The sequence below is a fragment of the Zootoca vivipara genome, chromosome 2, assembly GCF_965207765.1.
Source record: "Zootoca vivipara chromosome 2, rZooViv2.hap1.1, whole genome shotgun sequence".
NCBI lineage: Eukaryota > Metazoa > Chordata > Lepidosauria > Squamata > Lacertidae > Zootoca > Zootoca vivipara.
In genome coordinates this window covers 60,624,968-60,651,644 of record NC_142584.1, presented here as the reverse complement: position 1 = coordinate 60,651,644, position 26,677 = coordinate 60,624,968, and the positions used below count along the sequence as shown (strand labels likewise).

General features: G+C 46.0%; 2 protein-coding genes across 2 annotated transcripts in view; one reads left to right on the top strand and one right to left on the bottom strand.

The window, feature by feature from the left end:
- GM2A (ganglioside GM2 activator) overlaps positions 1–4,662 on the bottom strand; it is a 34,904-nt gene extending 30,242 nt beyond the window's left edge. Inside the window, exon 1 of the mRNA XM_060271630.2 lies at positions 4,515–4,662. Within this exon, the coding sequence (XP_060127613.1) occupies positions 4,515–4,547 (33 nt within the window). The 5' untranslated portion in view covers positions 4,548–4,662. The remainder of the gene's footprint in view (positions 1–4,514) is intronic.
- CCDC69 (coiled-coil domain containing 69) overlaps positions 2,155–26,677 on the top strand; it is a 33,299-nt gene continuing 8,776 nt past the window's right edge. The window contains exons 1-6 of the mRNA XM_035105696.3: positions 2,155–2,394; positions 16,316–16,385; positions 20,473–20,636; positions 24,381–24,468; positions 26,131–26,204; positions 26,468–26,569. Coding sequence (XP_034961587.3) covers positions 2,347–2,394; positions 16,316–16,385; positions 20,473–20,636; positions 24,381–24,468; positions 26,131–26,204; positions 26,468–26,569 — 546 coding nt within the window. The 5' untranslated portion in view covers positions 2,155–2,346. The remainder of the gene's footprint in view (positions 2,395–16,315; positions 16,386–20,472; positions 20,637–24,380; positions 24,469–26,130; positions 26,205–26,467; positions 26,570–26,677) is intronic.

The following is a 26,677-nucleotide window of genomic DNA, read 5'->3' as shown; positions in this document are numbered from 1 at the left end:
AAAGCCCCCAGTTTCCATGCTTTTGGATACAGCCAGCGAGCTGAATGAACTAGAACTCTGCCGCAAAGACCCTTTGCTGCATATTAGGATATATCCCAGGCACCAGGCACCATGCAAATGTGGATGCCTCTGTAATTATTTACAGCCAGCTAGTTTAACAGATTTTTTTTTCCTTCCAAGGAGGAGGCAACGAACGTGTCCATTTATCTACCCTGTTTCTCATATTTTAAGACATACCCATAAAATAAGCCATAGCAGGATTTTAAGCATTCAAGGAATATAAGCCATACCCTGAAAATAAGACATAGTGATAGGCGCAGCAGCAATGCCAGCCGTGGCAGGAGGAGGAGGAAAAAAATAAGACATCCCTTGAAAATAAGCCATAGTGGGTTTTTTTGAGGAAAAAATAAATATAAGACATGTCTTATAATATGAGAAACACGGTAGATTCCTCCCAGCCAGGCATTTGCCTTTCTTCTTACTGAGGGAAGGGTCTTAAGGGATGTAACCGAATCTCGCCCAGGGCCCCCGATTTAAATGGCAACATTTTAAAAACAAACATGTGCTGTAACTGAAGTCTGTAACCACAACACTCCCTGCCATGCTGCTGCCCAGAAAGCAGGAAGCCCGCCCTATCAACATATCCGAAAAGGTTATCGTATTACAGCTAATACTGGGCTGCTCCGAGGGAAAGGAGATGGCAGGGCTGAGGAACAGCCAAAACCACAAAATGCCGCAAAACCCGCTGCCCTTAAATCCAGACGGAAAACACCACACAAGTGGGAAAGAGGAATGTATGTACCTGTGCAATGTTGCTGGGTTTGAGCATGGCTGTCAGCCACTATTTGTGTGTGTTTGGGCTGCAGAGGTTTGGGATTCTGTAGCTGTAATCCTATAGCTCTTTACCTGGGATTAAGCTCCATTAAACTCAACAGGATTTACTTCTGAGCAGACACACGCATAGTATAGCGCTGTAACTGTACACGCTTTGCAGCTGAGGGCCCACTTTAAAAAAAGATGCCAGGCATATGCAACTCCAAATGCATATATTCCACCAACCCACTCTGAAAGTGCGACATCACCTTCTTGGGCTTTTAAGGAAAGGCAAGATACAAATCTAAGAAGAAGAAACTCCAGTTAGCTCACTCGGTTAGAATGTGGTGCTGATCATGCCAAGGTTGCAGGTTTGATCCCCATATGGGCTACCTGCATATTCCTGCATTGCAGAGAGTTGGACTCAATGACTCTTGGATTGACCATTCCAACTCGATGAAATCACAGACAGTGTGGTGTAATGGTTAGAATGTCACATTCCCTACCCAACCCCTACCCAACCATGAAACACATAGGCCTAGTTTACATGCATACATAAGACTTATATTATCTGTGGCTCCTCCCCCCTTTTTTTCTTTTGCATTGGTGGGGTGCTTTAATTTAGCTTAACAAAAACAAACAAACAGAATTGTCTTTTTAGATCGTTCTTTTTATGCCGGTTTTAATTTAATTGTGTTTGTATTTTCCTTAAAATATTATAAGTCTCTTTGAGATGCCATGGCAAAACAAGAAAAGCTCATAAAATTTTCTTGTTGTTGTCGTCGTCTGCCTGCCTGCCTGCCTGCCTGCCTGCCTGTTTGGCTGTAAGTTGCCCCAGGCAAGATAAAGTGATTGACAAATGTAATTGATATGATATGATTTTAGAGCGTGGTGCTGATAAGGCATGGTTGCAGGTTCTATCCCCATATGGGACAGCTAGATATTCCTCCATTGCAGTGGGTTGGACTAGAACAGGCATCCCCAAACTCGGCCCTCCAGATGTTTCGGGACTACAATTCCCATCATCCCTGACCACTGGTCCTGTTGGCTAGGGCTGGTGGGAATTGTAGTCCCAAAACATCTGGAGGGCCAAGTTTGGGGATGCCTGGACTAGAATGATCCTCAGAATCCCTTCTAACTCTACAATTTTATGATTCGATGATTCAATAATTCTTCTTCTTCTTTGGAGATGGAATAGCCCCCTGCGTCTCGGACTCCCTCTTGCGGCCTCGTATAATCAACAACCGCCGGTGCTTCTCTTAACTCTCCAGCAGCTGGAGTTTTATCTAGTTTCTCTTTCTTCTTTTTTTGTAAGGGAACCATTCAAAGGGGCATCTCTTCGGAGACTTACGGCGCGCGACGGTCTCCGCATGAAGTTCATGCAGGCTGTTGTCAGGTTCACTTTCGGGGTCTTGTCGTCGGAGGAGGCAGCGCGCGGGATGAGGGAGACCTCCCCGTCCCGCGGCGGCGGCGGCGGCTCTTAACCCCTGGGAATTCCGCGGAGAGCTTTCCCCGCGCCGCGCTCCGAGAGGGATGGGCTGCAAGGGAAGCAAAATGGGCTGCTGCGAATCGGGAAGAAAGGTAACGCCGAGGGGGACGGGGACGCGAAGTTTTTTAAGAGGAGGCGAAGTTTTTTCTTTGACAGGCACCGGGAGGGGAACGAAAGGGCAGCGGGTCTGGCGCGCTAGACACCCCGCATCTAATCGGTGAGCGGGTCAGAGCGGAGAGAGAGACTTTTAGCCTGCGACGTCCGGGCAAAGAAGAGAGAGAGAGAGAGGAAGGAAGGAACAGTTAGCAACCGAGCCACCGTGCTCGACGGCCCCGGAGACAAGGCTCCTTGCGTGGGAGGAAAAGTTAGAGACGCTAGCCTACCCGCCCCCCGCAAAAAAAGAAACAAGTCGAGGAGCCAAGCTGGAGGCCAGTGGTCACTAAAGTCCTTCCTTTGGGAAGGGGGGCGGCTGGGGAGGCGCGTTGCCCTCCAGCCGCTTCCAAACAAAGAGATTTCTTCCGAAGTATAATCTGAAAGGGAGGGGGGCGCGGGTCAACTTTGGGAACGCGCGATTGGCTGGAAGGAGTGTGGGGGATTTTCGTACCTGGGGAGGGGAGGGGGGCTGTGAAGTGTCTGTAGACCCGGGTTGCCGCAGTTCGACTAGCGTGTACACGTGGGGCATGCTCAAACTGGCGTCACGTGTGAACGATCTCGTTCTCTGGCTTTTCCCTGGGGGGTGGAAGGGTGGAGGTTGGGTATGCAAAGCTGCCACAGAGGAGAAAGCATTTGTTTTGGTTCTTGCTTTTATTATGAATTTTGTGTTTTTTTTATCTTGTATGTGGTGAGCCCCCTGAGATCTCCAGATGAAGCGCGGTAACCAAATAATATTATAATTAATTAATTAATTAATTAATTAGTAGGTGATGACGCAGGGGAAGTAGGCCACACTATTTATGCAGGAATGAATGCCATGGTCCTGCAGGTTGGCTGACACTAGACCCTGGGGTGGGGTGGGGTGGGGTGGTGGTAGTAATTCTGGATCAAGTGATCGGGGTTAAAACGTGGGTCGTGTATCCTAAATCGCTTCTGGTTGCCGAGGTCATATGCTGAGTTTCTGAAAACTCGAAAAGTTACGTGTGGTCTTCCCAAAGCATCTGCCTGTAATTCTCAAGGGTCGCCCCTGGCAAGTGCTAGATCCCACGTCTTTAAAAGGGAGTGCATTCCATGAAAGGCAGCGGAAATCTCCACTCATATTCTCCTTTCCTATTTTGTTTTTAATAAAATAAAAGCACTTTCCTAATTATTGTCCTAGAAAGAAGAAAGATGTTTTGGCAATCTTCAGCTTAAGTCAAAGCAAATGTGAGGCTTATTTGGGAGATAAGGATGGGAGTGTGCAGATTCAGGGTGCTGTCTCTGGGTTAGAGGTGAGATTCTTATCCAGCATTGTATAAAGTTTTTTTGCGTTTCCAGTTGTGTGCTGTTAAACTCAAGTGAGAGATCAGGCAGCTACCCTGAAGCTCTGGTGTACATTTCAAGCTTCACAAAATCCGAAATCAGGACAATGTCTTCATTCTTGTAAATAGCCTCTTGTTCTCATGCTTTTGTGTGTGTGTGTGATGGCGAAATGTATGAAAAAATGTCGATATTGGCAATTTCCTGTTAAAAAAACCACTGCCACAAAACAACCCACAGCTTTGCTGGAATATTTATGCTGGCTGTTCAGGAGCTGGCATATTCTGATTAATGTTTACATCCTAGCCCTCTGAGTTTTAATATATTATCTGATGTTGGGGACCTTAATTTCTTCCAAGAGCTGCCTTGAGGATAAATTTGGGGGCACATGCTGGCAGTAAGGTGGGCACCAAGCTCAAAGTAGACAGTGCCACCTGCCTTTATATCTGCCACTCCTTACCCCGTGGGCCTAGCCAGGATTTATGTTGGGGAGGGGGCAGGCTTCATGTTAGTAGGGGCAGAACCTCAGTTCGTTAAGTATTTTTTTTTATTATTGATTTACTTGCTGGGGGGTGGACAGCTGCCCCTCTGCTCTCCCTTGGCTTTGCTCATGCCTTAACCCCCTCCTCCCTCCCGGCTATCCACATGAAATTAGGCTGAGGACCACATACAGTCCTTGCACTACAGGTTCCCAACCCTGAAATAAAAAACCATTAAAACTGCATACTGTAATATACAACAGCATACAGAACACACTTACCTTGGAAGTAAGTCCCATTGAACACACCCCCATGTGTAGGATTGTACAGTTTGTCTATATAGGTTACAGAGTAGCTTGAATGAAAAAAAGCTGCACTGCCTTTTCTTTCAGTGGTCCGTTATCTACAACAAAATGCAGCATTTCAGGACATTTTACATGACCAAGCAAGATGAATTCCCTTTTGAATCATGTTGTTTGATTAAGTCTGTCGCTTTATTGCCATGGTCAGGTGTGACTGTTTCTGCTTCCTGATTCGGACAGATTGCTATAACAACAGATTTCACAATGTGCCGTTGTTAATTTCTAAGATAAACGTACGTTCTCAAGCCACTGATCACAAAACTCTGCCTTCTGTTCGCAGAAGGGAGGGGCCATTGTTTAAGACTGGCAAAGAAAACACGCTTTGCCCATGCTCAGAAGTGTCCTTGCTTTCAATATGGTATGATGACTACATTTTTCTAGGGCTGAAGCCTGATGAGCTTGGCTCAAATGCAGCCTTGCCAAAATGATGGGGCAAACCCCAGCATATAACTTAATATTTCTGCAAGTATATATTCATCAGCTTTCACTGTCCATAAACATTCCTTTCTTGACACACATTTTTGCTCATTTCTCAGGGAAAAAGAGATCTCAGAAGACAAACATGTTATTCTATATGTTTGAATTCTGTGGGAAGGTTTACTAAAGAACATCTGTGACTGTTGCTCTTTTTTTTCTTTCCTTTTTTCTTTTTTGTTGCAGCGTGCACCTGTCTCTGCTCAATAAATATGCTTAACTGTATTGCAAAGCACATTAATCCCCTTATAAGCAAAGTCAAACAATTTCCTATCAGACCAGCCAGAGCTTTGACAGCAACTTTTCTCCAGTTTGCATTACATTTTAAAATTGCAGTGAGCAGGGGGGACAGTGTTTGGGAGATTACTTTCAGAGATATGGAAAGAGCTAGAATGGGAACATACCATGCACTCGAATTACTACTATCCATACTTAGGAGAACTTACACCAAGCAAATCTGAGTGACAGCTTCTCACAAATTTTACACCATGAATATCATCTTAAAGTACAGTGGTACCTCGGTTTAAGTACACAATTGCTTCCAGAAGTCTGTACTTAACCTGAAGTGTACTTAACCTGAAGTGAACTTTCCCATTGAAAGTAATTGAAAGTGGATTAATCCGTTCCAGACGGTCAGCGGAGTACTTAAACTGAAGCGTACTTAACCTGAAGCAAACTTTCCCATTGAAAGTAATGGAAAGTGGATTAATCCGTTCCAGACGGGTCCACGGAGTACTCAACCTGAAGCATACTTAACCTGAAGTATGAGTGTAATTGGTTCTGGAAGTCCGTACTTAACCTGAAGCGTACTTAACCTGAAGCAAACTTTCCCATTGAAAGTAATGGAAAGTGGATTAATCCGTTCCAGACGGGTCCACAGAGTACTTAAACTGAAAGTACTCAAACCGAAGCGTACTTAAACCGAGGTATGACTGTATTCCGTCTAAGCTAGACCAATCTGTCAGTTTCCCAATTTTTCAATCTTAAAATAAGCTTTCCACATTGGTTTGTGAATGTTCTTTTTAAAAGTCGGCATGAAAATCAACACACATTTGTGCATTTTTCTTAATCTACACATTTTTGCTAGGAATTTCCCCCAATTTTTGTATATTATTTTCATGAATATATGCACTTTCCCCTAACAGATGTTGTTTGGTTGGAGAACTGCATGCCAAAATTTGGAGAAGTCTGAATTGTGTATGCACACGAAAGCTTATACCCAGAACAAACTTAGTTGGTCTCTGAGGTGCTACTGGACAATTTTTTAATTTATATCAGCTGCATTTGGGTTTGTGTACAGTATTGGTTTGGGAAATATGAGTTCACTTAAACGGCTCCTTTGAACAGAAGCAAGCAACATCCGATACCTATCTGAGGTTTTTTCAGGATAGCATTTTCTTTATTTATTTTAAAAAATTTAAACTGTGACGCGTTCAATAATAGATTTCATGGTGGCATGCAAATAAATTTAAAACTACAAATGCGTTACAATACAAACCAAAAATATGATAAAATTAAGAGAGGTGAAACATGAAACCAGCTAAAACTAAATTCCCTGGCAAATAAAAAGGCTTTAACAGTGCAGTACAAAGGATACACTAAATGTCTCGGGTTCAACAATCCCCAGCATCTCCAGGTAGGATTTAGAAAGACGCCTGTCTGTGTATAACACTGAGCTCTTTTGACCAATGGTTTGGCTCTGTAGAAGGCAGCTTCCCCGCACATCACAGAGAGGGCTATTCAAAACCTTTGTCTCTGGTCACGCAGTAACCTAAATCCCGTGCTTCTTGCACATGTGCAAGAATTGAGGTTGGAAACTTACACCACCACCCCTTGGCGCTTCCTCAAAAGAAGAGACAAATACCCTCCGACTGGAGAAGCTTTTGACTGTGGGATCCTAGCCAGCGTTCAACTGCTCAGGTGGAGCTGTTCAGCTGCTGCTTTGCCATTTCAGGCCTGTGGGTTCTGGTAGGCCTCAGCCTTTCCTGTCGTTTATTTTTGTTTCTCCGAAGAATGAGAAGATAAGGAAGCGATTGTCTTGGTGCAGCACACCAGAATCCTGTGGGGATGTGTTCAATAGGAATGCTGCTGTGCACTGCCAGGACGTTGCAGAGACACATTATATCGGGGTGTGGAATTCCTCAGCCTGGCACAGGACGACACACGCTCTGTTCTTGCAGTCTGATCTCCAATAGAGAGGAGGGCTGGGAGATACCTTGCTGCCTTGGAAGAGTCCTGGCTTCCCCTCAGACCTGGATTGAACATACAGTGGTACCTCGCTTTATGAACACAATTGGTTCCGGAAGTCTGTTCATAAACTGAAGCGTTCATAAACTGAAGCGAACTTTCCCATTGAAAGTAATGGAAAGTGAATTAATCTGTTCCAGATGGGTCCACGGAGTTCATAAAACGAAAATTCATAAACCGAGGTGTTCATAAACCAAGGTCCCACTGTATTGCACTGTTCGGAGAATGACACTGCAAGCATGGGGGGGGCACATACCCGAATTGAAAGAGCCCATTTCCTCTGCTTGAATAAGTCCTCTCTTTTAAGGGTTGCCTGGTCCAAGTATGGTTGTCAAGATGAAGAGTTACAGAGTGTAGACCCATGAAACTGATGGGCATGACTGAACTCGGGTCATAAGTCATGTCCATCAGTTTCATGGGTCTACTCTGTGACTCTTCATCTTGACAACCAGACCAGGTCACCTTAACCTGAGGGGATACAACCCAAAGGCAGGAGAGCAGGTTACTGGAATGTGGCCGGCAACCGTTGGTTTGGGGACAGGAGACTAAGCAGGCACACAAGCACCATGCTGAGATACACTGTACTTCTATTTACATTATAGTAATGGCTCGTCCTCCGTTTGAATCCTCTTGGGTTTTGTGGCGGCGCATTAAGTGGCCACCCTATGCGACAAGTTAGATAAAATGTAAGGAAGCAGAACCTGATCAGCAGGCTAGAACAATGTACAAGGAAGAGGAAACACTGGACATAATTGTGTGGGAATAGGAGGGCGTTCGGTGGGGGCTTTTCATGCGTTCTTGGGTTGCAGTTAACCATCTCTTTGTGCTGTGACCTGTGTGGGTTGCCCATACTTTAAAGTGATAGTAGCATTGATCATCAACTTTACATAGGAAGTCAGGCCATTGGTCTGTCTTTCTAGCTCAGCATTGGTGACAGAGCAGTGGCTGTCCAGGGTTTCAGACACGAGTCCCTTCTGGCCTGGCCTGGAGATGCTGGGGATTGCAAGCAAATCAGGTGCTTAACCACTGAGCTACAGCCCATTCCCAACAATTCCCCCCCCCGAATGATCATCTGTGATCTTCCCAGGCATATATTAATCAGCTGAAGAAGACAGTCCACAAATTGTCAACAGAAGGTGTTTTTTTCAACATCTGCTGGGTGGACAGCAATTCCAACCAGTTTTCAGAATGGGAAAATGGCTATTGACTTCTTATTTCTTTTTTCCATGTTTTGATTGCTGTGCTCTCTCTCCTTCTGTGGTCTGCCTGAGAGAGAAGTGACTATCATATGAGGCAGGAGTGAGGCCTGTGGCATTTCAGATCTGGCTGAACTACAACTCCCATCATCCCTGATCATTGGCTATGCTGCCTGAGGCTGATGGGAGCTCGAGTTCCATCTGGAAGACGACTGATCAGATGGAAAAGTAGAACCCACAGTCTTTTCCTTAATAGGGAATGCCTTGAGTGGGCTGCTTCTGGGGTTGGATTGGAGAAGAAGTGTTTGAGAAGCAGCTCAGTTCAGAGGAGACTGCTTGAATAGTGTGTCCTAGTAAACTGCCCAAGTCCAAGTAATACTTGTGTCACACCTGCAGTTAATTTGTACATAAAACCTGTTATATATTACAATATTTTATATGCCAATGGCCATAACAAAACAGTCCAGTTAGCTTTATATATTGGAGAAAGGTCTGAAGGAAAACTACCCTTTAACCCATTTATATGAGCTGATGCTGATGTAACATTTATCCTCCAAGTATCCATTGAAGAATATGCATTAACAAGGTTGTATCATAGTAGTAGTAGTAGTAGTAGTAGTAATTTATTTATACCCCACTCATCTGGCTGGGTCACCCCAGCAACTTTGGGCAGCTTCCAAAACATATAAAAACACAACAAAACATTAAACATTAATATCAACAATCTGATCCAATATAAAAAGTCACAATAACAACGAATCTCATGCTCACTGTTTTTTGGCCAAATTACGTTGCTAAAATTAAGGTGCACATTAGATTCGATGGCACATTTACATTCGCCAGCAAATACTTTTTTTGGTTTCAAGGTTCCGAAAATTGAGGTGCGCATTAGATTTGATGGCGAATACATGGATTTCCCAGGGATCCTCCAGGGATCCATACCGTGGAGGAAAAGTACCGTATATGAAGCCTACTTTGCAAGCAGCCAGAAAATCAGACAAAGGAATACAGTACTTCTTCTACTGTTGTCCCTCCCTTTGGGTCATCTTTCCACCTGCAACTGCGGTTAGGAACACACCCTGTGTCAAAACCAGACACCTGTCCTAAAAGAGTAAACAGTCACTAACAATGCACTATTATGCATCTCTATTCAGAAGTAAGTCCCATTTAGTTCCATGGGACATGCTCCCAGGGAAGTGTTTACTGGACTGCAGCCCCAGAGGCCCCAGGAAATGAAGAATGATTGTTAGCACATGTGGCAGGGTCCGGCTGCTCTTCTGCATCTCCATTACCTTCTTGTGTTCTGCAAGAATATCGTAACATTCTCGCAATACAGCTGCATTGCAAAAGCAGTGACTCGTTTAAAAAATGCAGCAAACAGGCACAGAGACTCAAGCTGCAAGCGTTGTACAGTAGTAGAAGTTTTGCCTTGACTGGACCATTATGGGATGTGCATGCATGCACAGCAGGTGATCCCAAGGCAACAAAGTCAATTCCTCTGTAGGTCACATGCATCGCTCAGGAATGATAAGAAACCCCCCAATCAGTACAGTTTAGAAAACTTAAGTTACACCATCATGTTTCAAAATGGTAAGGGTTGCCACATGTCCAGATTTTCCTGGACATTACCGAGATTTCAAAGGCAGAACTGGCAGAATTTCTGAAAGGTGGTGTTTTGTCAGTCGAAAAAATTGTGGTTTTTTTTTTTTTGGCGTTTTGTAAAGAAAAGCTTAACAATTCTCAGGGTGTCCTGGTTTTTTTTACTTTTTGAAATATGGCAACCCTAAAAATGGTGTCCAATTGTATCCAAACATAGGCAAAAAACTGCTCATCGATCTCAGGCACCATCATGCAAAATTTAGTTGTGATGTCTTACGCAGTTTCCAAATGCATAGGGAACAGACGAAACAACAACTTTTCAAAATATATAGCTAGCTATAGACATGCACGCACGCACAGAACCCTATAGCGGCAAGCATGCGTTTTACACGAAGCGTAAGTTCTCATTCTCAGAAGCAGCACACGAGGACAACTATAATACAGTAATGGGTAGTATGGAGTTAAACATTGTCTGTAATGATTATGAGTTGGTGCTCCACCCTTTAGCTTGTTATGCGGTTGCTTTCATTTTCCCATCAAATTGTGTTAACCTGTTAATCCAGAGGTTTTCAACCTTTTTGAGCCATGGCTCCCTTGACCAACTACCTTCTTTCTGGGGCACCCCTGTGGGGCTCAGGAGCCCAGTTACATCACCCCTTGCTTGCAGAGCCTGCAGCCCCACAGCCTTTTTCAAACACCCTCCCTTGTGGAGTGTTCCCTCAGCCTCCTCTCCCCTCTCTGTGGGAGTCCTCCGGGCAGGTGCCACCACCGCTCCTGGTCTCTGAGCTCCCCTGCCCCGCCCCAAAGAGAGATGCCTCCTCATGCTGCCCCACAGGGGCCTAGGAAGAGGATTCCCCCATTTGCCTGGGGAATTTGTAGCCAGGGCTGCTGCAACAAACAGCCACACAAGCCTTTGGGAGGCAGAGACGCAAGAGGGCATCAGAGGAGGGAGGGGAGGGAAGAGGGTCAGAGGCCAGTGTTGCCCGCAGCACCCCTGACCATCATTCAAGGCACCCCAGGGTGCCACGGCACACTGGTTGAAAACCACTGTGTTAATCGATAAACAGTGCTCAGCCTCAGCACATGTTTACACAGCGAAGTAAGTAGTCCTTAGAAACTGTAGTTAGGATTGCAGCCTAAGTCTAACCCTACATCATGTCCATTACATGTGCAGTAATTAGTTATGTGTACATTTACAAAACAACAACAACAATGGCTTTTGTGGAGCATTATATAAAGCCATGATTTTCTACAGTACAGGCATCCGTACATAAAGGGTTTTCCACTGTGGCGCAATCGCCATAATTAAAAAAATAAAAACGCATATGGCAGGTCAAAGAGAGAAGGGGAGAGCCTCATTCCTTGAGTGGCTGGAGCTGGCAGAGATACCCATTTAAACCAAGATAACTTGCTTCGACTCCAAATAACATTGCAGAGATCACAGATACAGATGACGGTTATTTTTCCAGGGATTGTGAAAAGACCCAAATTTGCACTGTGTGTGTGTGTGATTTTTATTTTCATTCAACTGCATTTCCCCCCATTATTTATTTATTCCTGAATGTGATTGAAATTCTTGCCTAATTAATTAAAAATATTCATAAACAGCAACAACCACCTGCATCCTTCCAGGGTCCAGAGCACAAACTTGCCTGAAGTGTTGTTTGATGCTTTAAAAACCATCTGTTGACAGGACCCTTTGATTCATGGCAGAGCAGCTGAGGAAGGCATTTTGCTATCAGAAATTAATCTCTCTCTTTTTGTTAGTCACTGTAATACACGCAACATATACATGTGCCCTTCTTTCTTACCCAGCTACCGGTATCTATCTTTACACACACTGTATTAAAAAAGAAACACACACACACACCACCCAGACTCATGGGGTTACTGCAGCACTCCCTAACATCTATATCCCATCCCCCCAAACAGTGCCCAACCTCACTCTACTGCTCTCTGAATTTGGATGCTACCTTTGATTATAAGCAGACACTATGCAGCTATTTTATATCTTTCCTCCTCCACCGCATACATAGCATTCTACAAGGAGAAAACCTGGCAGAGATGGGCTCTAGTAGTTAGTGCAGCAAATGTAGGACAGTGTGATCATGTACAGAACAAGCAGTGCCCAAAACGCTCTGCTTTGTCTCACTGGGCACTGATGCCCACACCATTATGTTTTTTAAAAGTCCTTTTGCAGCCCCTAGCTTCCCCAGATACATTTTGCATGAACTTCTTCCTTTAGAGACATAGCAGCCGACAGCAAATCCTTCGAAGTCTGTTTTGCGAAATAACCGCAGAAAATCCAAGTGCCAGGATGAGTTTTAAAGGAGCTGTACTAATCCTCCCTCCCCACTTTACCCGTGGCTCTTTCTTGCATTCTATATAGGGGTTGGAGGTGTGAGTGGGGATGAGCTATAATAACCCTCCAGATATTCCTGAACTACAACTCCCATCATCCCCGTGCTGGCTGGGGCTGATGTGAGCTGGAGTCCAACAACACCAAGGCTGCAGGTTTCGATTCCTGTATGGGGCAGTTGCATATTCCTGCCCTAGATGATCCTCAGGGTCCCTTCCAACCCTACAATAGATAAAGCAACAGATTCACCATTCCAGCTGTATGAGATCAGAAGAAATGGCGGCCCAGAACGGCAACAGACACCAATGCCTCTAGTAGTCCATGAAGGAAGCAAAAGACCTATTCACTGGCTGTTCTTGCCTCCCCACCCTTACTCTTAGGGGTATTTTTTTATTACATATCCCACCTTTCTTCCAAGGAGTTGAAGGTGGCTCTCCCTCACAACCTGTGAAGTAGTTTAGGTGACCCGAGGTCTCCAAATGTACCTCATGGCTGAGTGGGGATTTGAACCCAGGTCGCCCAGGTCCTGGTCCAACACTCTAACCCAGGCATCCCCAAACTTTGGCCCTCCAGATGTTTTGGACTACAATTCCCATTATGCCTGACCACTGGTCCTGTTAGCTAGGGATCATGGGAGTTGTAGGCCAAAACATCTGGAGGACCGCAGTTTGGGGATGCCTGCTCTAACCACTACACCACACAAGGGGGGCCAAGGTGACAGGCCTTTCCTGCTCCCTTAAATCTGACAAGCACCAGAGACTTGCATTTAATTTGTACCAAAATAGGTTGCATGCCAACCTTGTGAGGAATTTTTTTTAAAAAAGAGTACTATTGTAACAATATTTGGGACTCTTAATACGAACAGATCTGCCTGTGCTCACCCACTTCACCTCCTCAGTCTGCTAGGGAGCGGGTGGTGCTGTGGTCTAAGCCACTGAGCCTCTTGGGCTTGCCGATCCGAAGGTTGGCAGCAGGGCCGTCTTGAGCAGGTCGGGCGCCCTGGCGCTGAGGCACAGAGATCGCTCCGGCGCCCCTGCCCTTGCAGCGCGCAGCACGGCTTCTGCGCGGCTTCATCGCACAGTGCCCCCCTGCCGGCCCCACGCCACCGGGAGTGCACCTAGAGCCGGGCCTGGTTGGCAGTTTGAATCCACGCGACAGGGTGAGCTCCCATTGCTCTGTCCCAGCTTCTGCCAACCTAGCAGTTCGAAAGTACACCACTGCGAGCAGATAAATAAGTACCACTGTGGCGGGAAGGTAAACGGCATTTCCATGTGCTCTGGTTTCTGTCACAGTGTCCAGTTGCGCCAGAAGCAGTTTAGTCATGCTGGCCACATGACCCGGAAAGTTGTCTGCGGACAAACGCCGGCTCCCGTGGCCTGAAAGTAAGATGAGTGCCGCAACCCCATAGTCGCCTTTGACTGGACTTAACCGTCCAGGGGTCCTTTACCTTTGCTATTTGGACTAGCATGAATTGAAATTGAGACCAGCAAAATACTTATATGGATAAACACCTGGAAAAATCCTGCCTGTTCTCGTCAAGCCTGTCTTTGAGTGTGAGATACAGGATTATATAAACAAATAGTGGGATGCTTGCCCACTGTGCAGAGGTGAGCTGAGTGCAGAGATCTCTAAGGATGCACTGTGACCTCTGAATGACCAAAATAATAATATAAAAACCCAGGAATGTCAACCGGTTTTTCCACAGATTGACGTTTGCTTCAATTCAGCGGTAAAGAGACTGTTTTCCTGGGGGAAAGCGGTGGGGCAAACAGAAGACCTGAGCCTCGAAAACACACAACAAGCAGAAAACCAACTAGACCCGCACTTTCTAGGCGTGGGGCAAACAAAGTGTGAAGGAGCCCTGTAGGACTCAGCAGGGAGGAAGATGGGGACAAAGCAAGAATCGGCTTCCACCTACTGTTGGTCTCTCGGCCTTCCACCCCACCAGCGCTGCTGAGCACTAGCTACCATTGCTGTCAAGCTGCTAAAAGACAGGCCTGGAGTCACAGAAACACAACAGTGATCAAGGAGGGAGCTTCTTGTGGAATGTGTGAAGAGCCCCCTTGCCTGCTGGGGTTAGTGGGTGGGAAAGGGAGAATTCTTGGGCCATTTAGAAATAACTAAATATAATGGTTTTCCTTCTTCCATTGCTATTAATGCAAATAAACGTGACCCGCCTGGGGCCATGAGGAGGACTGCCAAGTCCATATTACCAAGCAAGGTCCTAAATCCCATTTTTATATAAACCCCTATTTAAAACCGAGGCTGGGATGGAAACTCTGACAGGACCAGAGCTCAAGTGGGGATGGTAGCAGCAGTTGACGCTCTAACAAAGCATTCCTTGGGTGATGATGTAACCACTTGAACGGCAGCCTAAGCGAGTTTTGCTTGTGCCAGATATTTGGAGGAGTTATTAGGACTGGGCTTTATCCTTGTAATTGCCTGTGATTTATTGCCCCTGTTTTTTTTTTTAAAAAAATGCGCGCACAAACCCTTCTCATTCCTGCGCTCACTCTGCGCCCTGGAACAGGCTATTTCTAGGCTCCAGAGCTGGCTATAAAAAGCATCCTCAGAGCTGCGGATCTACAGGGGTAGCAAACTAAGCTTCTCCCAGTTGCCTGACGTCGCGATTGACCATCCAGTTGCTCTTGCAGAACGGGGCATCTGCGGTGTGAAGTTCGGGTGAAGGGGAGGTGCATGGCAAGGCCGTTGGAAAGTGTGTTATGCACACCCCAGCGCTGTGCAGTTTGATGCCAGACACACTCCTTGTTTGTCAGTTCTTTAAGCCTCCTTCATGTTTTCCAGCTGTTCCTTCCCCCTGAGGGAGCGAGGGGCCCATTGTGCTCCTTGCTCTGCAAAGGTGGAGGCGTGGAGTCTGGAACGCCAGCTGCAAGGATGCAAAGCAGAAAGCTAGGTAGGAGGAGGAGGAGGAAGGTCCATAAATCTCAAGGGAGTGGGGTGGGTGTTATGATCTATGTGCATTCCGAGACCTGCGGGGATCTTTCTTTTAACTCTCTCTGCTTCATCGTGTGTGTAGGCAGCAGCAAAGAGGTGTGTCCGAGGCCACAGCAAGATCTTCCCTGTTCACACCTTCAGACAGCTGGTTCATTGGGGTGAATCGAGGCACTGCCCCATCAACCTTTTGCCACAGTGGCATGTTCTCATGCTAAGAGAAATTAAGCCTGGCAGTGGATTGTGAAACATCCCTCAATGCAGGAGCTGTTCCTGGCACATTAGGGCAGTCCTCTGGGAGGTGACCCAGGTGGTGCTGTGGGTTAAACCACTGAGCCTAGGGCTTGCTGATCAGAAGGTCAGCGGTTCGAATCCCTGTGACGGGGTGAGCTCCCGTTGCTTGGTCCCAGCTCCTGCCAACCTAGCAGTTCGAAAGCACGTCAAAATGCAAGTAGATAAATAGGAACCGCTACAGCGGGAAGGTAAACGTTGTTTCCATGTGCTGCTCTGGTTTGCCAGAAGTGGCTTTGTCATGCTGGCCACATGACCTGGAAGCTGTACACCGGCTCCCTCGGCCAATAATGCAAGATGAGCGCTACAACCCCAGAGTCGGTCACGACTGGACCTAATGGTCAGGGGTCCCTTTACCTTTACCTGGGAGGTGAGGAGTCATATATCTGCATGAGGAGCTGAGATTTTAATTGTGCTGCAGCTCCCGTTTCAAAGAATGGCTGAATTATTTTTGTGTCTCAGGAAACCAGGAGGAAATGTCCCAATACAGGCCAGCATAAAGGTCTCTCAGAAATGCATAGTTCTTTCCCGGTTTTGGTTCAGCATTCACAAATGGAGAAAAAAAAGAGAGAGTTGTGATCCTGTTTGTGTCTTTTCTACAGAAAAAGGTCAAAATTCAGCATGAAAGAGGACAGGCATCCTGTGAACTAAAGGCACTGAAGACAGAAAATGGTAAGATACCAAAAGACATAAATCATTTTGAAGCTTCTCCATTTTAAAATCAGTAATGTCTATTTTATTTTTTAAAGGTATATAATATACAGGGCTTTTTTCAGGGGGAACTCACAAGAACTCAGTTCCAGCACCCCTCAGATGAGCACCATTGCCATTATAAGGGATCAAAGGTGAGTTCGTGGTGAGTTCCAGCCAGTGCTATTTTTCTCGAAAAAGAGGTGCCAGAACTCACTATGAACACCTTCCTCATTTTCTTAGAATGGCAAAGGTGCCCACCTGAGAAGTGCTGGAACTGAGTTCTTGTGAGTTTCTTCCCCTGGATAAAACCCCTGGTTCCAGCACCTCTTTTTCTAGGAAAATAGCACTGGTGATATGTAGAGTCCCAACCATTCCTGGCCATGCATTCACAAGGGCAGGCATTGAACACATGAAAAGGTAATGATACGTACATCTAGCTGCAGAAACAAAGGCTTCAGAAATGGTTACTTGTGAGTCCAGCCTTCAGTGGGTAAGTGCTTCCACCTGCTATGACAAGCAGCAAACTGAGGTGCTTATTCAGGAGTAGATCTTTTCCTGGTAGAACTTCCAGCTTGCCTTGATACATAGTCTGGAGTCTGCTGACGGATGTGTACAGGCTGGACTGTTAACTGGCGAGTAGACTTGTTTTGGGTGTGTGTGCCAGCTTGTTGCTTTAAACATCCAGGATGGCCAGTGATTAAATCCTGGGGAAATAGATGGTGTGGACATGACTTGCTTTTACCAAGCGTTTTACAATCCTGCAAGCTGATTTAATATTCTGGCTTTACAAGTGGCAGTGGAAACTCAATTAGGCTAGCCAACATTTCTTTTCTGGTAATATTTGAATTTTTTTTTATAAAAAAAATAGCATCCTAAATTTCAGAATGGAATAGGGATTTTAATCCAGGATTTCTGGATCCGAGGCAAATCCAGCCCATCAAATCCAGCTCTAGTTTCATTTTAAAATGGTATTTACAAGTGACTAACTGTCCCAGAGTATGAATTGAGGATTCACTTTCAAATGTGCATTTCATTAAAAGAAACGCAGTGTAGACAGGTGGTACCCAGACTCAGGAAATTATGCATGTTTGGGAGGTTTCTTATATACCCAGATCTGCTTAGTTAGGACTGGAACAACTGTGCAACACTGGATAACATAGATTCCCCTGTACATATTAAACTGAGGCTTCAGGCAATATAGGTGCAAGGAACTGAAGACAGGCATGTTTCTCCCTAAACAACAGAGCATTAGTAATGCTAGCAGCATCTGCATAAGCTACTCCCATGTGGAACATAAATAGAACTACTTTCTAAAATTCCTGTGAGAAACTAATTTCATCCATGCAGCGTATAAGTCTACATTCTATGTGATGCCCATGATAGTAACTTGTCCTGATATTACTTGTTGTAGGCAGGTAGAATTTATTGAGATGAATTATGTATTTGTTGAGTAAGGTGAAAAACTGACCGTGATCTAAAGTTTTGGCAGCTACGCTGTGTCACTTAGCCAAGGAATTTCCCCTAAATAAGCAACACCTCCCAGGGGCGTAGCCAGGATGAAAATCAGGGGGGGGCAAGTGGCGGGGGCAGGGGGCGGGGCCAAGGGGCAGGGGCGGGGCCACATCGGAGCAGCCCGATTTCGGGCTGCTCCAACTCCCTCCTCCCCCTCCGCGATCGGCAGGGACGAGGGGGAGCCAGGATTAGCCCGAAATCGGGCTGCTCCGACATCGGGCTGCTCCGACTCCCTTCTCCACCTCCGCGATCGGAAGGGACGAGGGGGAGCCAGGATCAGCCCGAAATCGGGCTGCTCCGACTCCCTCCTCCTCCTCCGCGATCGGCAGGGATGAGGGGGAGCCAGGATCAGCCCGAAATCGGGCTGCTCCAACTCCCTTCTCCCCCTCCGCGATCGGAAGGGACGAGGGGGAGCCAGGATCAGCCCGAAATCGGGCTGCTCCGACTCCCTCCTCCCCCTCCGCGATCGGCAGGGACGAGGGGGAGCCAGGATCAGCCCGAAATCGGGCTGCTCCGACTCCCTCCTCCCCCTCCATCATCGGCAGGGGCGAGGGGGAGCCAGGATCAGCCCGAAATCGGGCTGCTCCGATCCCCTCCTCCCCCTCTGCAATCGCTGGGGCAGGTGGAGGGAAAGCCCCAGAGCCGCGCAAAGCGGTTGCCTGGTTTTCCCTCCGCCCGCCCCACAGCCAGCCAGCTAGAAGGGACGTCTCCCTTCTCCCTTGCTGGCTGTGGGGCAGAGGGAGGGAAAGCCAGCCAAACGCTTTGCGCGGCTCTGGTGTTTTCCCTCGCCCGCCCCACAGCCAGCCAGGGAGAAGGGAGACGGCACCGGGCGGGCAGTGGGGCAGGCTGGCCAGTGGCCCTGCTTCTAGGGGGGCAATTGCCCCCTCCTGCCCCCCTGCCTACGCCCATGACACCTCCATTTAACGAACAGTGAAGTCCAGTCCAGTCAGGAGGGGGAAGCAACAATATCTTTAAGGAGAGGGTGCTTCTAGCAGAGGATGTAAAAAGAATCAACATTTATCCATATAACTGCCTTTATAGCTGTTAAATGTGCAGCTATGCTCCTGATATGTTTTAGGGAGAGCATAGTGCTATTGGAGTGGCAAGGTTTACTCCAATTACTTGAGCAAAAGAGTAATCTGTGCACTTCTCTACTAACTGTGCCAGCCTGACATCCTGCTCTCAAAGGCATTGCTTACAAACCAGCACACACTGGCCTGTGTCACAGTGCAGGTCTTACAAGCAAGGTGACCCGGAAACTACAACTAATCCAGAATGCGGCAGCAAGACTGGTGACTGGGAGCAGCCGCCGAGACCACATAACACCGGTCTTGAAAGACCTGCATTGGCTCCCAGTAAGTTTCCGAGCACAATTCAAAGTGCTGGTGCTGACCTTTAAAGCCCTAAATCAGGCATCCCCAAACTGCGGCCCTCCAGATGTTTTGGCCTACAACTCCCATGATCCCTAGCTAACAGGACCAGTGGTCAGGGATGAAGGGAACTGTAGTCCAAAACATCTGGAGGGCCGAAGTTTGGGGATGCCTGCCCTAAATGGCCTCGGTCCAGTATACCTGAAGGAGTGTCTCCACCTCCATCGCTCTGCCCGGACACTGAGGTCCAGTGCCAAGGGCCTTCTGGCGGTTCCCTCGCTGCGAGAAGCCAGGGAACCAGGCTGAGGGCCTTCTCGGTAGTGGCACCCGCCTTCTGGAACGCCCTCCCACCAGATGTCAAAAAGAAAAATAACTACCAGACTTTTAGAGGACATCTGAAGGCAACCGTGTTTAGGGAAGCTTTTAATCTTTAAGAAATTAGTGTATTTTAATATTTCTGTTGGAAGCCACCCAGAGTGGCTGGGGAAGCCCAGCCAGATGGGTGGGGTATAAATAATAAATTATTATTATTATTATTATTATTATTATTATTATTATTATTATTATTACAGTTCCAAAACAAACTATGGATTTGTTTCTGACATATAGCTGTTGAGCTGTAGGGCAGAATATCTCTTGGGGTCCCTTTCAACTCATTGATTCTTGACTCAGATGGGCGAATGGTTTTTCTGTTTTTGTTTTTTAGAGCTGTGTGTAAAAATGGCCTTTCAAAGTCCTCTACCTTATTTGTGGGGTGACAAATCGGGCTTAACATGTCGCCAGATTTCTCTGGACGGAGGAGAAGTTTTCCAATAGTTTTAAAGAGATGCACATTGATCCTTACCACAAACCTGTAAACAAACCAGTTCACACCTCGTGCTCTTAACCCCAGTTCTCTCCTAGAGGGAGTCCAAAAATAGTGCATGCCTACATCCTAGATAGGCCATATCTAGCACGCTCTGGTGCATATATCTCAAGAGGAATGCAAGTACGTCAGTTGCATTCGTGAAACTGCCCCTTCCAAAGTGTGAAGTGATATTTAGATTAACACACTGAATGGCAAGTCAGGCGGGTATTGGAACTAATGCACTACACAGTCAACGCTTGGGTTGGTGGAAGTAAACCTATACTACAGAAACCCACTCATGTCCATGTGCTTTCTCCTTCTTTCCTCCACATTGAAGAAGTCTGTTTACATGAGGAAACCGAGAAAGGGAAGGCAGAGCTGCTGGAGAAACAGAGAAATGAGATCAAAAGGCTCCAACAACAACACCAGGAGGAGAAAGTGTGTTTGGAGGAAGCTCACCGTGCTGAAACTGAGAAACTTAGCCAAGACATTAAAATCCAGGTTGGAGCTGTCTTCTTCTTGCCCTTTTGAAGCGATGATGCCTGACGTTGTCAGACCAGACATTTCTCTTTTGCTGAGCAGTATTCTGATGGCTCACAGTTACAGAGCCTAAAATGCTGTTTGGAGAAACCACACGCTAGCAAGACACTAGCAAGCAGTCATGCAGGTCCAGTGGGTTGAATGTGCAACTAATTCTTCGCCAGGTACACACTGTTGTGCATATTGAACTAGTGCACAACCACAATGGGAATGAGTGGTAAAGAATTGCCCCATGCTGTTATATTATTCATCTCTAGCATATCTTACAGTCAACTGCCTTTGTGTAATTCATTGCCCACTAAATCATAGCTTTACTAAATGTCAGCATTAACTGAAACCAGATCTTGAAGTCTTGTTAGCAGGTACAGAATTTTGATAAATTTCTGCACATATGTGTGGACGATCAATTATTTAGCAACACAATTTAAAATATTCTTTTGTTTATGGCCATCCCTGTATTTCCAGGTTGCAGAAAATCAAGTAATTGACTGGTTAATAATTGTAAAGTTCCCTGGGAAATGAATGGATATTACCATTTGGAAAGGGTTGTCATATTTCAAAAGGTTTATGTTGAATCTGTTCTGTTGGTATCTTTGGAAAATCCAACTTATGTAACTGAAAATGCAGTGACTTGTCTGTGTGCTGGTTTTGAGCAGATATTTATTTTAAAGCCCTGAATGTAAATTACAAGATTCATGTGCCAGCCCATTCATTGAAATGGTTAGGTCACCCTGCAATAACCCAAGAAGCAAAAATTAGGAAAGGGTCGAGCTCCCAATTCCAAATATATTGTGGGGAGGTGTGGATGTCTAAATATCCACAACACATTTTTTGCTATTTAAATCTTGAGTGTATTTTGTATTGAATTCAAAATGTAAATTGTGAATTAATGCATATAGCTCAGTCTTTGCTCTCACTGTGTTCAGTTAGGCTTATTTTCCCCAAATATGATTGTAGCTTTAGTAGCTGATTGGTTGATCCTTAGGCACCTAAGATTCAACAGGGAGGGTGGCAGATGCTTGAGGAATTCCCTTAGTTTATTTTCCTATTGCATTGGCTTGATCCATACCTCCTGGGCTGCTGTACAAATCAGAGCATGCTTATCCTTCAGATTTTTGGATTTTTTGCAAACCGTGATAGGGAGCTAACTTACGCTATTGCTAGAAGGTCTGCCTTTTATAAATGTTTCCCGGCTTCCTTTGCAGGTAGCAGCTGATCCAAGCAGCCAAAAAGTCCAGTTACTGCTGTGACGGCATTCAAAATGGAATCACAACTGCCTCTGAGACTGCCAGGATGTGATGATGTGCCAGCCATCCTGGGGACTTTGTTTGGGGGGGAAAGATGGCTGCCCCCATGGACCCATGAGGGCAAACATCCTCTCCACCCACTACAATATCCCTGGAAGGAATAGCACGGTCCATCACATTCTCTGGAATTTCATTTGCAGCCCCATTAAAATATTTGCATGCTAATTGCAGGGGCAGCTGAGCTTTCTTGAAGAGTCTGTTACAGTCAAACCTCATATCCCGAATGCCTCCATTTTGGAACGTTTTGGCTCCTGAAGGCTGAAAGCCCGGAAGTAAAAATTTGGAAGCCGAACGTCCAACGCAGCTTCCGCTTGAGTGCAGGAGGCTCCTGCAACAAATTGGAAGCCATGCCTTGGTTGTTGAATATTTTGGAAGCCGAATGGATTACGTTCGACAACTGAGGTTTGACTGTACAGTGGTACCTCTACTTACGAATTTAATGCGTTCTGAATGCACATTCGTAAGTAGAAAAAATTTGTAAGTCGAATCCCATAGGAATACATTGGGAGAAAAAATTCGTAAGTTGAAGCAACCCTATCTAAAAATTCGTAAGTAGAAAAAATCCTATCTAAACCGCATCCAAGATGGCGGATGGAGCTCCATTTGTAAGTAGAAACATTCGTAAGTAGAGTTATTTGTAAGTAGAGGTACCGCTGTATCTGTAAAACAAGAAGGGAAATGGGTTTTTTTTAAAGGCAGTCCTCGGACCACCCTGTAATAGTGGAAGTACATATTTTAATAAGAATTTCATTAATGCAGAAAATGAGTGGAACAGGCTTAATAATGAACACATGTGAAAGCAACATGAACCAGAATTAGACTGATTTGTCTGTTCCTAGCAAGAGGACTTTATCATATGCACATGTTCTTGGGAGTCCACCACAGTGAACACAGTGGGACTTTCTGTTGCGTGAATGTTGCTAGGATCAGGTGTTAGGTGTAATTTTATACCTGCACTAACAAACAACAGGCACTCACATAGCCAAGTGTGTCACAAATAGGTCAGCAAGTCCTCAGAAGGCGCTAGATTCTTCCTGGAGATTTGACTTGATCCTGGTTACTTGCTTGAAGAATGAACAGCAGTGTATACAGCCGGCAGCCAATGTGTATGGAAGATCGGACTGCACAGATTTTTCACCCTGAAAGATTTCTGGCAGCAAGTCAGCAGCATGCCTGTGGTGATCTCCACACAAGAATTCGGAACCCGTTTAAAGAAACAAGGCAATAGTTTTAGAATCTGCATAGTTCAGTGCCTATAGAATGGAATGTACCACTTAGAGAAGGGGGAGGAAACATGTGCTAGAACCTCCTCCCAAATCACCTACAGGCCTGCGGTATTCGAACTGTGCTCCAGAGAACACTGAGGTGATGCATTGGAAGACCATTGTGGGCTTGCCAAGAAGAAAACTGGCAAGGTGGACAAGCTTCCCTGCAACACAGCTTGCCACCATTTCTGATGTTCAACAACAATATGCAGATGTAGGAGAGCATCTATTCCTTTCACTGAATGCTAATTCTTACGGTCCTTGGCATAATATATGTGCATATTATGACAATTTAAAGTGTCGCACAGTGAATATTCCCTTACTCCACACTTAACTTGGGAATAAATCCCATAGAATTCATTGGTGGTTACTTCTGAGCAGACATGTGTGGGATTGTACCGCAGGGCTGCCATCCTCTGCACCCTTACTTGGGAATAAATCTCACTGGAATAAGTGAACATATATAAGATAGGGCTGCATGTGTACACTCAACTCTAGCCATATGATCACATCTTTGACATCCAGGTCCTTTCTTTTTCTGCCCTATTCCTATATTCCAGTTCTCCAGTTTGATATGGAGGAAAGGGGGGGAAAGGGGAGGAATTAAGGTTACACCACCATCATCACCATCATCATGATCAAATTATTACAGTTTTAACTCCATCTTTTTCTGAGGCATTCAAAATTGCAACCATGAGTGCCGCCCCCCTCCATCCATCCCATAGACTGAGAGATAGTGATTGGCCCAAGGTCACTGGCTAAACAGAGATTTGACTTCTCAATCCAAGACTCACTACACCACTCTGTTTCTTCCCATGAGGTGCGGACACGCCCTGCAATAGTCTCACGTCAAACGGGGTTTTGCCGCTATTGTCATGCTTCAGAGACCTGCCCACCCTCTTTGACTGGAAGCAATAAGGGGATGACTTCACTGTGCAGACACCACAGTCAGTAAACAATGCTTCTTGCTAGCATTTCTCAATCAGGCCCCTTGAACACTGCTGCCTGTCTCCAGCCTTAAAATGATGTAAACTCCTCTGTGTGAGATGTGAAGTATCATGCAGAATGCTGGCAGTAAAGTCTTATTTGTTAACAACATTGCAATATTGCCTGTGCCTCCCTCCCCACCCCAGGTAGAAAAGGAGAAGGATTTACAATGCAAGCAACAACTCTCTGAGCAGCATGACTTCCTGAAAAAAGAACAGGAAGAGAGACTCCGAGGTGAGAACCAAAAAAACCTGCTTGCAAAACATGTAAGCTTTGTTCGGTTTGCATGAAAGCACTTGGGAAACCTGTGGTCCTTCAGATGTCGTTGGACTCCAACTCCTATCAAAGAGTCAGGAAGAATGGGAATTCCTACAGTACCTAACATCATATGGAGAGCTGCTGTTTCCCCACCCCTGCACTATGGTATGCAAATCCCACTACAGTGCTGAGTAGGCCGTTCCTGACCCTCAACCCTGGTGATGGAGGCCTAATCTGGATACAGACTACAGTACTATGTGACAGGGCCCCTGTCAAAGTGAGGGAGAAAGGCAGAGAATCCTACGTGCTATTTGGAAACTCATTTCTAAAGCAATTATTGGTGAAGTTACTTCTGCTGCCTCCCTTGGTGAGCTTTACGTTGGCATTGTAGCACCACTGGGCCAGGTATGAAAGAACTTGTTCACAGGCACAGTTGTCCGCAAGCATTCCCAGAACTGTTGTTGCCTCCTCATGGCTCCCTTGCTGTGCCCCACTCACCACAATCTGCTTCCCCTTTTCAAAAGTGGCAGTAGCACAGAAGTGTAGCGTGGGGGACAGGGGGACCATTTTGAAGGGGGTGCAATCAGGCACCCCCACGACTGGCACGGAGCTCTGGCAGCTGAGGTATGGCAGCAGGCAGGTTGGTCTAGTGGGCAGGTGGATGGAGGCAGTGGGTGAGAAGCCTGTTGGAGGCAGGCTCCGTTCACCCTCTGCACTTTCCCTGCCTGCCCTGGGTACCAGTAACCCACGCTACACCACTGCAGTAGCCGCAACATGGATGGGGAAAGAAAGTGCCCTCCCTGCAGTATGATGGGGAGCATCTTCAAATCGGCAAGTAGATTGTCCAAAGGAATAAAGACAGCAAGTGCCTAGAGGAAAGCAAACGACCAGAGGAGGGATTACAGAAATAATGGCACGTCAAGTGCTTGGCTCCCAGCTACTAAATATTAGTGTCATTAATGAATTGGTGGCTTCTAGAAATACTTTGGTTATAGATGCATTGCAAGAAAAGGCAACTCCACTGCTAAAATACTGCGTGTCCATGAGACTCTACTTTTTCCATCCTGCCATTCAACAATGCCGTGTTGTGACATTCCTAAATTGATTTCCCATTGTTCAGCTTCAGTTCCATATTCATTTTAGGCTCTCCATGCCTTGCTATGTTGCATATTTAATTTTTTCACTTCCTCTCTGCTTAAATACTGAACATCTCTGTCAGAAGGAGGGAGAGGGGGAAAGAGAATGCGAGGATCCCCCTAGTCCTCCTGCTGCTGTACTGCTCTAAGGCATGGCCTGGCTTAGTGTCCCATCGTCTGGTTTAGCTCTCTCCAGATAGACCACATGTTGAAGCTGTGGTTTTGCCACTTGTAGTTTGTCTGGGAGAGATCGTGCAGGATTTGCTCATTTGGTTTGGCTTAGAGTTACGTGCAAATGAAGGAAGAGAGACATGACCACAAAGATTTCAAGACTGAGTTCCATTCACATTTTGTCCTCCCTTTTCTCTGAATATACTCTTGAGACAAACAGTGTGATGTGTTAGTACTAGCTGTGTATTGAAGAGAACCCCTGGCTAGATCAGAGCAGGGCTTGTGTCTCTCACTGGTTTCTTCTGACCACAGTCTGTGGTTTCTCTTGCAGAACTCCAGAAAGCACATGACGAAGAGAAAGTGCTCCTGACCGAATCCTACCAAAAGTCCCAGTCATCTTTGCAGGTGCTGTCACTCTGGATATGCTCCAAGTCAGAGGCAGCCAACATGGTTTCCTCTAGATTTTGTGGACTTATAATTCCGGGTCATTCTGGCTGGGCCCTGCTGGATTTACTGGCCATTGGGAGTTTGGCTGGAAACCCACTAAAATGTGTTGGAACTTGATTAATGTTATCAATGCAAACAGCATCATGCACACATGCTCAGGGTGGTGGTGTCAGTATGCTTGCCGGAGCAGTGATTTATTCTGCCTCATATTTCTTCTCCAGGAGACAGTAGACAGATTGAGTTCCCAGATGAAGTCCTTCCAAGAGAAAATGAAACGGGTGGAAGAGTCGATCCTGAGCAGAGATTATAAGAAACACATCCAGGTGCCAAAAAACAAAACCAGTCACGATCAGTTAGATGGGATTTCTTCACCTGTTTATTAACCAAGACACAAATGTTACCTCATTCTCTCACTGCTGGGAAAACAAAGA